General features: G+C 29.1%; 1 protein-coding gene across 1 annotated transcript; it reads left to right on the top strand.

The window, feature by feature from the left end:
- The first annotated feature begins 7,380 nt into the window (after positions 1 to 7,380).
- On the top strand, positions 7,381 to 11,359 carry LOC108820646 (ubiquitin carboxyl-terminal hydrolase 6). The gene is made up of 17 exons (XM_018593637.2): positions 7,381 to 7,571; positions 7,760 to 7,905; positions 7,978 to 8,013; positions 8,101 to 8,208; positions 8,541 to 8,641; positions 8,761 to 8,887; positions 8,974 to 9,033; positions 9,118 to 9,236; positions 9,700 to 9,808; positions 9,904 to 9,992; positions 10,131 to 10,200; positions 10,271 to 10,351; positions 10,433 to 10,522; positions 10,621 to 10,669; positions 10,770 to 10,895; positions 10,992 to 11,066; positions 11,168 to 11,359. Exons 1-17 carry the CDS (start codon positions 7,562 to 7,564, stop codon positions 11,221 to 11,223), a joined length of 1,452 nt encoding a protein of 483 aa, XP_018449139.1. The 5' UTR covers positions 7,381 to 7,561; the 3' UTR covers positions 11,224 to 11,359.
- The last annotated feature ends 1,384 nt before the right edge of the window (positions 11,360 to 12,743 follow it).

Here is a 12,743-nt window from a genome sequence, read left to right as displayed (position 1 = left end):
ATGTTTGAAAAAAGAAAAAGATAATTTCATGTATTTGTTTTATGTTTATCTACATTATTCTTTCTTATTAGTTAATTTTTATAATTAGTAGTATATATACACATATAATAATTAGATTTATCAATTATTAAAATAATACTATAATAATTGATCATTATATAATTTAATTTTAAATTCATTTATAGTTTTTATGCATAATTTATATTATAATATTACAATATTTTAATTATACATATGGTTTTAGATATGTTATATCTATTCGATTTTTTTACAGTCGATTTAGTTATCATTTCCGTATATTGGATTGCATTTAATTCTCTGAATTAATTCAACTATAATACTTTTATGAGAAATATATTAAAATTTTGATTAGTTTTCTTATTTGCATTTAGGTTGGTTGTTGTCTTCCTTAATTTTAATATAATCTATTATTTTAGATATAAGGTTGATTAGTCGAATCACTCATATTGTGAGTATAGCGAGTTAGATATATTTGTTTTTTTATGGTTTACGTAGTCGGACTAATAAAATTAAGTATCCAGACTCTGTTTAACAAAATTCAATTGATAATTAATTTATAATATACAATAATTAAAATATTTAATGTACTGAGGTACATACATAAGTAACTGATACATTTTTTGAAACTCATGAACTTATATCAAATTTCGAATCACTCATATTATGAGTATACTGAATTACATATAATTATTTTTTTATGGTTAATGTGGCCGGACTAATAAAATTAAGTATCCAGACTCCGTTTAACAAAATCCAATTGATAATTAATATATAATATACAATAATTAAAATATTTTATATATTGAGTTACATAGATAACTAACTGATACATCTTTTGAAGCTCATAAACATATATCAATATTTACAATAATTAAAATATTTTATAAATCTAAATAATTTTATGTCTTACGTTTATTGAAAAGTAAACTAAAATTTATTTTATATAATCTAAAAATGAGAATTCATATTTACTTTGGTATTTTGATTATTTTTATATTAAACTCCACAAACATAAAACATAAAATTTAAAAGCAAATTTAATATCAGGAAAACATATAATTGTAATAATGAAAAATATAAAATATTTACCTCGTTAAAATATTTAGTGTTATGTTATTTATAATATATATCTCTTAAAAATAAGCTGTAAAAAATTGTGATTGTATTTGAGAAATCATATTATATAAGTAAAATATAATTTATAGATATTTTTGCTGTAAACAAAAGATATTATAGTCAACTAAATATATGAAAAATAAATAAAAAATTTCAACAATACTAATTATAAACTATTTTTGATCAATTAGACATATATCAGTTTATATTACTTAATTAGTTTATGTAATCATCTAAGAAATTAGATAGATATATCAAAATATTTATATTACTTTGAAAATATATATTTTGTATTGTTTAAAATTATGTTTTAAAATAAATAATTTTTTTTCTAATATCAAGATTATCTTTCTGAATTTGTTTTTACAAAATCACATTATATACAAATATATATATTCATCTAAGAAACAATAGATATAAAAGCAATTAATTTATTACTTCAAAAGTATATTTTATGTTTTTTTAAAAATAGTTTTAAATAGAATATTACTATCTTGTGAAACTTCCTCTTTAATGAAAGCATATTATATATGCATATATTTTTTGTATGCATTTTATAAAGCTACATTTTTGTATGCATTTTATAAAATCCAAAATGTATGTACATATTTAAAAAGTTATAGGTTGTCTATTTTAATTATAACTAAAAGTCAATACAGAATTGTAGATTTTATTAAAGAACATTTATACTATTGTGTATAATCTAAAAGAAATCCATACATACATCCTGATGTGTTAGAAGAATTGTATACTATTATATTTGTTGAAAACATTATATACGATTTATGTATGAAAATACCAGAAATTAAAACACATATATAACAATATTATATAAAACACATTATGTTATTTAATATGAGACAAAGTATATATAATTTGGTAGAGGGTAAATGCTCCATGACATGTAAGGTCAAGAGAACAACAACATATACAACTCTATTAATAATTGTATGTACCCAATGTAATCTATCTATCTTATTAAAACAGGAACATTACAACTTTTTCTAGGTGGATTTTTAAAGTTGGACCTCATATATTTAAATTAAATGTCTCATTCTTTATATATAATACGTACCATAGTCTAACTTTGCATTGATGTATTTCCTTAAATACAGTTCTTCTTTTTGTCTATATTCCATATATGATTTTTACATTTATTACATGTCGATTTAGATAAGATATATACTAAGAATACTAAAAATATTAATTGTACTATAATTACCCTATACAATTCATTTTAAATTAATCAGTATACTTTCATTGGCCATATTAATTTTATTAGTACTAATAACATTAGGTAGATAAATCATAGACATATAACATATACATAAAGATATGACTATTCTTATAACTACGTTGGGCCTAATCTACTTTCTAAAACAAATAACACATAGCTTCATATATTGTATAGAAAATAGTAATATTGTATAGTATTATACTTATACAATAATACTAAAAACAAACCAAACTGAAATATAATATATATCGAAAATGCTTTGAACCATTACACACAAAATATATTAGACTTTAGAGATAAAATTCACTTTGAAATTACGTAATAATTATTTTTAAAAATTAAATTTTGTAATGTACAAAAAACATAAGTTTTATATAAAATTTTGTGTTACAATAAAAAAACACAACTCGCGCTTGCAAAATGTTATTTTTACATACGAAAAGACAGTTTTGATATTGTTCTTTAAACAAAAAATTGAATTATACAAACTCGATACTACATAAAACTAAACAATATATAATATATTTTAAAAATAAAACCTGTGCGGATGTGCATATGTTTATATAATATATAAATATATTATGTTACACATATTTTCATATAAAAAATACCCCAATGTAAGTTTTGTATGATAAATGTTGAAAATACAAATATATAGCACTATATATTTTAAATAATATAAAAAAATCTACTTTACGTTATCATAAAATTTAAAAATCAGATTTAGTAATTAAACACATTGCTTATTTAAACACATTAGTACACATTGTTATTTATCAAAATTTTATATTAATACACATTGCGATCATATATAACATTTAGTAAAAACAAAGATAAAAAAGAAAATTGACTCCCGCTCGGTCGAGCGGGTCATGATCTAATAAATCTAATATAATAATTGTACGACCAAAGTAATAAATCTAATAAATACGAACATATCTAAAACCATAACGGCATGATCCCGTAGTTTGAAGATATACATTATACTTTCATAGTTATTTAAATAGTGTAATAGATAAAAATGACTTGTTATGTGCAATAAAGGTTCAGTTAATAATGAAATAATCCAAACAACCTTTTAAGTAGATTTATTAAAATTCCTTCCCTTTTAATAGTATTGATTAAACATTTATAACCATATGATTATTATTTAAATTTGAAGGATGGAGTTTTACAAGGTGGAATTTTGGATTTTATTAAATAATTTAAAAAAAGTAATAGTTTAAAAAAGAATTTTCTAATTTAAAAGGAAAATTTGAAAGAAAAAAATTCAAATAGGAAAATTATAAAAAAGTTTGAATTAAAAAAATATAGTGATAAATTTTCTATGCTTCCAACTTGCGATAAGCAGGCGACCAAGTTTCTTATATATTGTTTAAGTCCTTTTAGTATTTTTAGTGTGTGATCTTATCTGAGACTACAACATATACCTTAAATTATTATTTTATTATTTATTTAAATAATTATTTATATCTATATATATAAGGCAAAAGTTAAAGGACTTTTTCCAAGATGGTATTTGTGAAAATGTTCTTTTTAACGAAGGTATATATGAACAGACAAAAAAAACGAAGGTAAGTATGAATTATGGCACCAAATGAAAGTGAAACTAAAATTTCCGTGATAGCGTATAGGAAAATTAAAAATAAAAACAGCTATATTACTCTAAACTTTAGAAAAAACTTTAATTTCACTCTTTAAATACAAAACTCTAAATTTTAATTATTAAGCCATAAAATTAAATGTAAAATATATTTTATTTTATTTATTTCTATATTTTTATTAAAAATATTTATTTAATTATTTAATTATAAATATAGATGTAATAACTATTTTTAAATGAATGTTATTTTGAAGATTTTTTTCATATGGCTATTTGTTTCTGGATAAAATGTTATATATTATATTAATTTGGATTATTATTTTTTATCAAATGTTGACAAGTTATAGGGGAAATTTCAATTTTACCACAAGTGGGATACCAAATTTCAAATTTACCTTTAATGATTTACTATTTAACAAATAAATCATTTTAACAATTTCTCGTGATATTATATATATATATATATATATTATAATAGTTTATTTTACAAACTTATTTTCTTAATTCATAAATAAAAAGGTTTATTGTTTGCAAAATGATTTTTTCGCATTCAAAATATCATGTTAATAGTTAGAGCAGTTAAAGTTTTTGACACCCTTAATAAATAATTAGATCAATCATTCTTTAACCATAAAATCATCCAAAAAACAAAAAAAAAAACATGTTTAGAAAAGTTATAATTAGTGTATATGCCAATGATCTCGTTCATGCGATAATGTATTATATGTATTCTATTTTTTATTTTACAAACTTATAGTCTAATTCATCAAACAAAGATAAGCAACAAGAAATTTATTTTCTATGACACTTTATAAGTTTCTTAAACTAGTTACAATGGTTATTGAATAAAGTTATTAAACTATTGAATACAGTGTAATGGTAAATTGAATAAATATGAAAGTATTAAACTTGGTTGAAACAATTCAACTAGTTGAATCAACCAAAGTGCGGACAGAATAAGACATATGGAAGTAACTGGATGGATGAAAAAATGTCTTTAACTTAAAATATAATTATGGTGTTTTCTTATTAGGTGAAGTGATTTTTAGTATTTCTTTTCACCTAAGTTATTTGAGATGAGTTATTTGTTACTAAATATTTTATTTATTTATTATTTTATACCAAAATTAATTACTTTAAAAAAACTCTACAAATAGAAACTTATTTCATTTCATTTAGATAATTAAAAAGTTCATCTTTTTAAACATTCAAAATGATAGTTTCTATAATTCATATTTATTGCTTGGAAAATATAGAATAAAAACACAATTTATTTTAAACTTTATTTAGTATTAATTATTTCTCTTTTTATAGATTGTCACTACATCTACAATTTTTTGAATTCAACATCTAAATGTAAAGTGTTGAATTCTATTAAACAAATCATTGTAGATGTAAAAATTGTATAAATGTTGAATAAATAGATGGAAAAAAGTAATGTGTAATGTTAAAAAGTGTAAATTAGAGTGTTCAATTTTTTAGGGACAATATGAAACTACCATCATGTTTCCAAATGTCCCTAAAATATTTTATCTACACTATTTTTATATCGTTCTTTTTATTATGCTCTTGGCTTTATTTTCTCTCTTTCTTGATGGGTAAGCCTGATATAACTTTACCGTTAGCTCAATTTCCGTCTAAGCCACTGCTAAAATTAGGTGGTATGAATTTGAAAGGATTGGAATGAAGATCATGGCAGATATTTGCCTCCCTGTGTGTGAATTTGGTGTTCCCGTTTTTCATATCGCTACTGAATGGTTTCCACTGCAACTTCTATTTTCTGTATATTCTCACAAATTTCATTTGTACTTTCTTCTTTTTATTGTTTACTTAAAAATAAGTTACACATAATTAAAAATGTGTTTTTCAATAACAAAAGTTAAAATAAGGAAACCAAAGTTGTGTAATTAAATATTAATAATACACACTTATACTTTCACAATTAAAATGATAATATATAAATAATTTGATGTTTGGTTTAAACTTTGTCATAACATAAACAACAACTTATTATAATTGAACTAATAATGAATATATTAATAAATATATTAGAAGATTACGTCCGCATGAATGAACAAAACACTAAATATTTTGTAAATATAGAGAAGAATATGATAACCCAATAACATAAACAACAAGTTGGTGATGATCGGTTCGACTGTGGCTGTAAAATTTAGCTGTAGGTAAGTTGGTTGTAGCTGTAGAGTTATTACTATAGATTTTTCTGCAGAAACTTTTGTTGTAATTAAATTTATTGTATTGGTAAGCTATATGATGTAGATATTTCAAAATAAAATATGTGATGTATATATAAAATAATTATTTTATATCAACTAAAATAATTTTTATTAATGATTTTTATAAATTATCAAATAATATTTATGTTATTCAAATAATTTTTAAAACACACAGAATTAAATTAAAATATTTATAGATGTTTTTACTATGATTATCTAATTTATTTGATATTATATATATATATATATTTATTTATTTATTTTTTATTTTACAGTTTCTACAGCATATAAAACAAAGATATACGGTTTTTGTCTAAAATACATAAGAAAAAAATTGCTTTAGTATTTTGCTGTAGTTTTAAAAGTATACGATAAGACTTTTTGGAAGTTTTTCAGAAGATTTACCGAACCTCAGAAGACTTATAAAACATTAGAAGATTTTACGGGTTATATTCGTAAAAATGTTTTTGTTTTTTTGTCATAAAATATTGATTGTAATTTCACTAGTCTTTTAAGTTATTTTGCATTTGGTTCAAGTTTGAATATATTTTGAGGGTTAAAATCAAAATTTGAGTCATATTTAACAAATTCTCCAAAATAAAAGTCAACAACTAAATGCAGTTATCCATGTTACATTTAGCCGTAAATAGAATATTTGTCTATCATTTGGCAAATAATATTTTTTATAAGATTGTATACAACTTTGAAAACATTGTTTATTAATAAAAATTGTATGATTATATAAAAGGCAATTCTCTAAAATAGCATTTTTAAGTTTTTGTCACAAAAATAACACTCAAAAAATAAAATGACTAAAATAGCACTTTTTTGTTTGAAAATTTTAATATTTTTTTTTATTTTTAAAAATTTGAACACATTCCTAAAACTCAATCTCTTAATTCTAAACTCTAAGTCTTAGATTAATTAACCCAAAGATTATAAAAGCATATTTACTCTTCAATAAAACTTATTTTGGTCATTATCCTGCTTGTGATGCTATTTTTGTAACAAAAAATTAGTTTGGTGCTATCCTAATATTTTTGTCTTATAAAAATAGACTTAAATAATATTTCAAAGTGTAAAATATTTTGAAAACGAAAACAAAAGGTTTTTAAACTATTAGTTGAAACTATATAAAAATAAAAACCCGGCAGGAACCGAGTCGACCCGACCCGAACAGAAGGTTTGTAAACCTGACCCCTTCCAAAAGAAAGAGACGCTGACATATGCTCTCTCTCTATTTCATTTCAAGACCACCACCACCATCGAACTCCGTAGAAGAACAAAGTTGTCTCCTTTTGCCGTCTCTCCAAGCAATCAAAGCAAAGAAGCCTCCTCCCTGCAAAGATGCTTACAGGTTTCTCTCTTTTCTTTTGATTTAGTCCACAAGTACATATGCTTTAATCGATGATTGTTATCTGCTCTTGTCGGTGCTACTCTAGTTTGGAATCGGATCTTTGTTTTTGTGAGACGGAATGTGATTTAAAAGAGTGTTAAAAGGTGGAAGCTTTGTCCTAATTTTGTAAATGGGTTGAATTTGAACAGTAAGCGTGAAGTGGCAGAAGAAGGTGTTTGAAGGGATCGAGATTGATGTGACTCTGCCTCCTTATGTCTTCAAGGCTCAGCTGTATGATTTGACTGGAGTCCCACCCGAGAGGCAAAAGATCATGGTCAAAGGTGGCCTCTTGAAGGTATAGGATCTGTGTTTCTTCACCAGATTGTTTTATTCAGTATTGATGACAGTTGTTTTTATTTGGGTGTAGGATGATGCTGATTGGTCAGCCATTGGAGTGAAAGATGTAAAGCTCTCTTCTTTTCTTTACTCAGTTGCTTCATTTTTTTTTTGTTTGTAAAGATGCTTATTGGTTTGTTTTCTTGGTGGTTAGGGTCAAAAACTGATGATGATGGGAACTGCTGATGAGATAGTGAAAGCTCCTGAAAAGGCTATTGTTTTTGCTGAGGATCTACCTGAAGAAGAGCAAGCCACTAATCTGGTAAATCTCTTTATTTTTTATTGCTGACTATAGCTGTGTGATATGAGCCCCCTCTTTGGCAATCGAATGACAAAACTAAACCGTAACTCCTATCCTAACTGCCCCCCGGCTCCCAAGTCTTATCGCCTTAAGTCTGCTGTTTCTTAGCTTTGTAGCTTAATCTAGAACAAAATAATACCTAGGCTAGTAATTCTGGAGTTAATGTACTAACAGGCATACCTTTTCAGTGTTTTTCGAGCTGTTGCTAACTTTACATTGCTTGGAACCTGGACACTGCACACTGTTGAGGCGCTATTTTTTAACCCAGACTAAACAATTATAATTATTTACAGGGTTACAGTGCAGGCCTTGTCAATCTGGGAAACACCTGTTACATGAACTCCACGGTTCAGTGCTTAAAATCTGTCCCAGAGTTGAAATCTGCATTATCCAAGTCAGTTCATCTCATCTTATCCTTCTACTGTTTTTAACCGAAAAAACACCCAGAAAAATCACAGTCTTTTACTTAAAATAACGTTTTATCTCATATAACAATTTCCTCTTTTTTAACAGTTATTCACTTGCTGGACGAAGCAATGATGTGGACCAGACTTCTCACATGCTCACAGTTGCCACACGTGAGCTGTTTGGTGATCTTGATAGAAGTGTCAATGCTGTTTCCCCTACCCAGTTCTGGATGGTTAGTTTCCTAGTTTTCTATATTTCATAATAAGATTTGGAAGTTTCTTGTTCTTGCCTCATATATCGACGTTGGTCTTGATGCAGACACTACGAAAGAAATTTCCTCAGTTTAGTCAGTTGCAGAATGGAATGCACATGCAGCAGGTTTGTGTCTTACTGCAAACTCGGTTGCATTAAGCCTGTAACCTTTTCTGTTTGTAATCATTTTTCTGTTAAATTGTCTGACAGGATGCTGAAGAGTGTTGGACACAACTGTTATACACTCTTTCTCAGTCCCTAAAAGCACCAGCTTCCAGCGAAGACTCTGACGCTGTGAAAGCTCTCTTTGGTGTCAATCTTCGGAGCAGGTATCCCAAAAATGATCATACCTCGTTGTCATATATGGCTTACTTATTTATGTAGATCATCCATATAATTGGTTTTGGGTCTCTGCATACAATGCAAAATCTATAAAAGGTCTTCATCCTCTGGTTTTACGATTAAACTCCTGCTAAGCATCTGCTTGGTATCATTAGGATAAACTCCTGCTCCATACTCCATATACTAGGATTAACAACTGAAGATGTTAGTTCCTGAGCTTGTTCTTCGCCTTGCATTATAACTGGTTTCTGTTCTGTAGGGTGCATTGTCAGGATAACTCCTGCTCCATACTCCATATATTTGTTATAGGGACATATAATATATATGTGAAATTTTTATTGATGTACTTGTTCATGTGAAATTGACAACTGAAGATGTTAATTTCTGAAGTATTTTTCTTCACCTTGCATAATATATTAAGTTGTGTTATAACTGGAATCTGATCTGTAGGGTGCATTGTCAAGAAAGTGGCGAAGAAAGCTCAGAGACTGAATCTGTATATTCTCTAAAATGTCATATATCACACGAGGTGAACCACTTGCATGAAGGTTTAAAACATGTGAGTACATTTTTATTATTCAAGTGAAGACCTTGTCGATTAATCTGCTTTCATAAGACCTTGCATACATTGACTAACCCCAATTCTTACTGTAGGGTCTGAAAGGAGAACTTGAAAAAACATCTCCTGCTCTGGGTCGTACTGCTGTTTACCTCAAGGAGTCCCTTATAGATTCCTTGCCAAGGTGATGAGTCTTTTTCTTTTTTTTTTGTTTGATTTTTTATTGTATATCTCAGTACTATGTAATCTTCTTGTGGCATGCCCCAGAGAACCTAACTTACTAATTATTAAGTGAAACTTTCTCTTATTCCTGATCTGGAAGGTACTTGACCGTTCAGTTTGTGCGATTCTTCTGGAAAAGGGAGACTAATCAGAAAGCAAAGATTCTCAGGGTACGTTTTGCTTTCTGCTTTTAAATCTTAACCATTGGTCAAAACACCAACTTATTGATCTTTTCGGCAGAAAGTGGATTATCCGCTGGAGTTGGATATCTTTGACCTTTGTTCTGAGGATCTCCGTAAGAAGCTGGAAGCTCCTCGCCAGGTTTGCACTGTCTATTGTAATGGAGCTTAAATTACATGAGCTGGTGTAACAAAACAAACTGAAAGTTGCGCCTTTTTCCAGAAACTAAGAGATGAGGAAGGTAAAAAGCTTGGTCTGCAACCAAAGAGTAGCTCAAAGGACAGCGATGTGAAAATGACGGATGCAGCAGAGGTACACCACATCCTATCATTTTTTGTACACATGCAAATCATATGTTTCAAGTAGACAATCTTTCAATAAGATTTTTTTGCTTTGTAATTTGATTGCAGGCGCCATCAAACGAAGGTGGAGAATCATCCACAGCTGCCCAACAGGAAGGTATTGTATCTAAGACCCGTTTTAAAAACATCTTTCTGCTTTGTATTTGTTTGTCCATGTTCTCGTGTAATTGAGACTCTTTTGTTTTGCTATAACACAGGTGCGTCTTCTTCTTCTGAGAAGGGAACTCACATGACTGGAATCTATGACCTGGTCACTGTGTTGACTCACAAGGGAAGGAGTGCGGACTCTGGTCATTACGTTGCTTGGGTCAAGCAAGAGAGTGGTTAGTTTCCCCCATTCTCTAATAAAATCTTACCTCTCTCTCTCTTACTCTGTGTTTCAATATTTAGAAGAACATTTGACATGATGACAACAACAGGCAAATGGATTCAGTATGATGATAGCCACCCGAGTATACAACGGGAGGAAGACATCACAAAGCTCTCTGGTGGAGGTAACAATCCAGATTAGCTTTAATCTTTTTACTCGCATGCTTTTGTGGTTCTCTCGTTTGATACGTTTATTGTTTCATTTTGTGTTTTGGTTGGTACACAGGTGATTGGCATATGGCTTACATCATTATGTACAAAGCCCGCTTCGTCTCCATGTAATCTCCTTCTCTTATGTTGATTTTTTAAGTTCTTGAAACATTCAAAGTGGTTCCAACCTTTCATGTTTTTTTTTTCACAATGTTCAGACTTTATGTACTTGTTCCTGTAGCAATGAGACATGTTTCATCTTGTGACACTTTTTTTTTTAAGCTCATGCATATTTTAAAGGACCGTTTAACATTATATAATGTGGTCCGTAAAATCAAAACTAGCCATGAGGAATATAAATAGAATGGCCCCATCAGTAAAACGACAAGCTTTTTACAATTATAGTTAAGCCTGGTTTGATAATAACAACTCATCGGTCATCATTTCAAATCATTTCTCACCTAAATTACACAGCCTATCTAAAAGTGGACTTCTCATTTCTTGCGAGTTAAGAGACTTGGTCATCTAGTCTGGACCACAATTTCATTTATTTTCTGATTTTTTCTTTCAATATTCTTTTGTTCACATGATTATGAGAGTGATCAATGACGCCGGCCGACGGAGTGGGCTCCTTTAGCCACCGTCGGTCCGGATTCTTGTTTTTTTATCTCTAGTATATAGCGTAGTACTTATCTCGGATCGGTGGTGATCCGACTTTTGGTCTCCGGCGGCGCGCTCTCCTATGGTGGTCGTCCGGCTCTGCTTCTGGCGTCGCCACTTTCTTTTTGGTGTTGACGGCCGGCTCTCGGTGGTTCCCTGGTATCCTCCAAGACCCGCTTCCAGGATGCGATCTCCATTCTTCTCGATGAGGCTCTCCGGTGGAAGGGGTGGTGATGATGAAGTTGGATGCGGGTTCGCCGCATGCCAACGAGGTGGTCCGGTGAAGCGCCGTTCATTTAACGGTGGTCTTTAGCCGGGATGATTGGCCGAGAGGACCCTATATCTCCAATATTGTTGTTGGTGGTGGGTTGTCGTCGGCATGTTGACGGAAACAGGAGTTCTCCGATTGGATCCAGTGGATGACGGGAACCGGTGACCGGAAGTCTTCACCGGCGTCTTCTCGGTTTCGATGTGACGACGATGACGCGTGTTTCGTTCGTCGGAGATGCAGGACACGTGGATTGCTTTGCATCGTTCTTGGACGCGTGGTGTTGGTTGGCGCCGTTCGGTTAATTGGGCTTGTAGACCCATTGTTTTTTCTGCCTTTTCGGGCTTAGTTGTACGTTGGATCTTTGGGCTCTGTATGTTTCGGATGGGCTTTCCTTTTTAGATTTGTCTTTGTTTAATAAAATTTTCAAGACGGACAAAAAAAAAAAAGAGAGTGATCAATGACTATCTATGGATAGATTTTGTGATCGTCATGTGTAAACGCGTGGATCTTTTTCAATAAGTAATATGTCGACTCTCTCAGCTTCAATGATGACCAATAGTTTCTTTTCGGTCTGAAACTTCTTTTATTTATTAATCAAATTTATCAAAACGATAACAAAAAATTGACGTAATATATCACATCAGAAAATCAAAATAAATTCTTGAAGCACACATAAACCCGTACCATTAGAATTTCCCATAGAATTTGATTTTTTTTTTTG

This window comes from Raphanus sativus, chromosome 8 (genome assembly GCF_000801105.2).
Source record: "Raphanus sativus cultivar WK10039 chromosome 8, ASM80110v3, whole genome shotgun sequence".
NCBI classification, from domain to species: Eukaryota; Viridiplantae; Streptophyta; class Magnoliopsida; order Brassicales; family Brassicaceae; genus Raphanus; species Raphanus sativus.
Note: the sequence above shows the minus strand (reverse complement) of the source record. Positions and strands in the feature narration are given on the sequence as shown.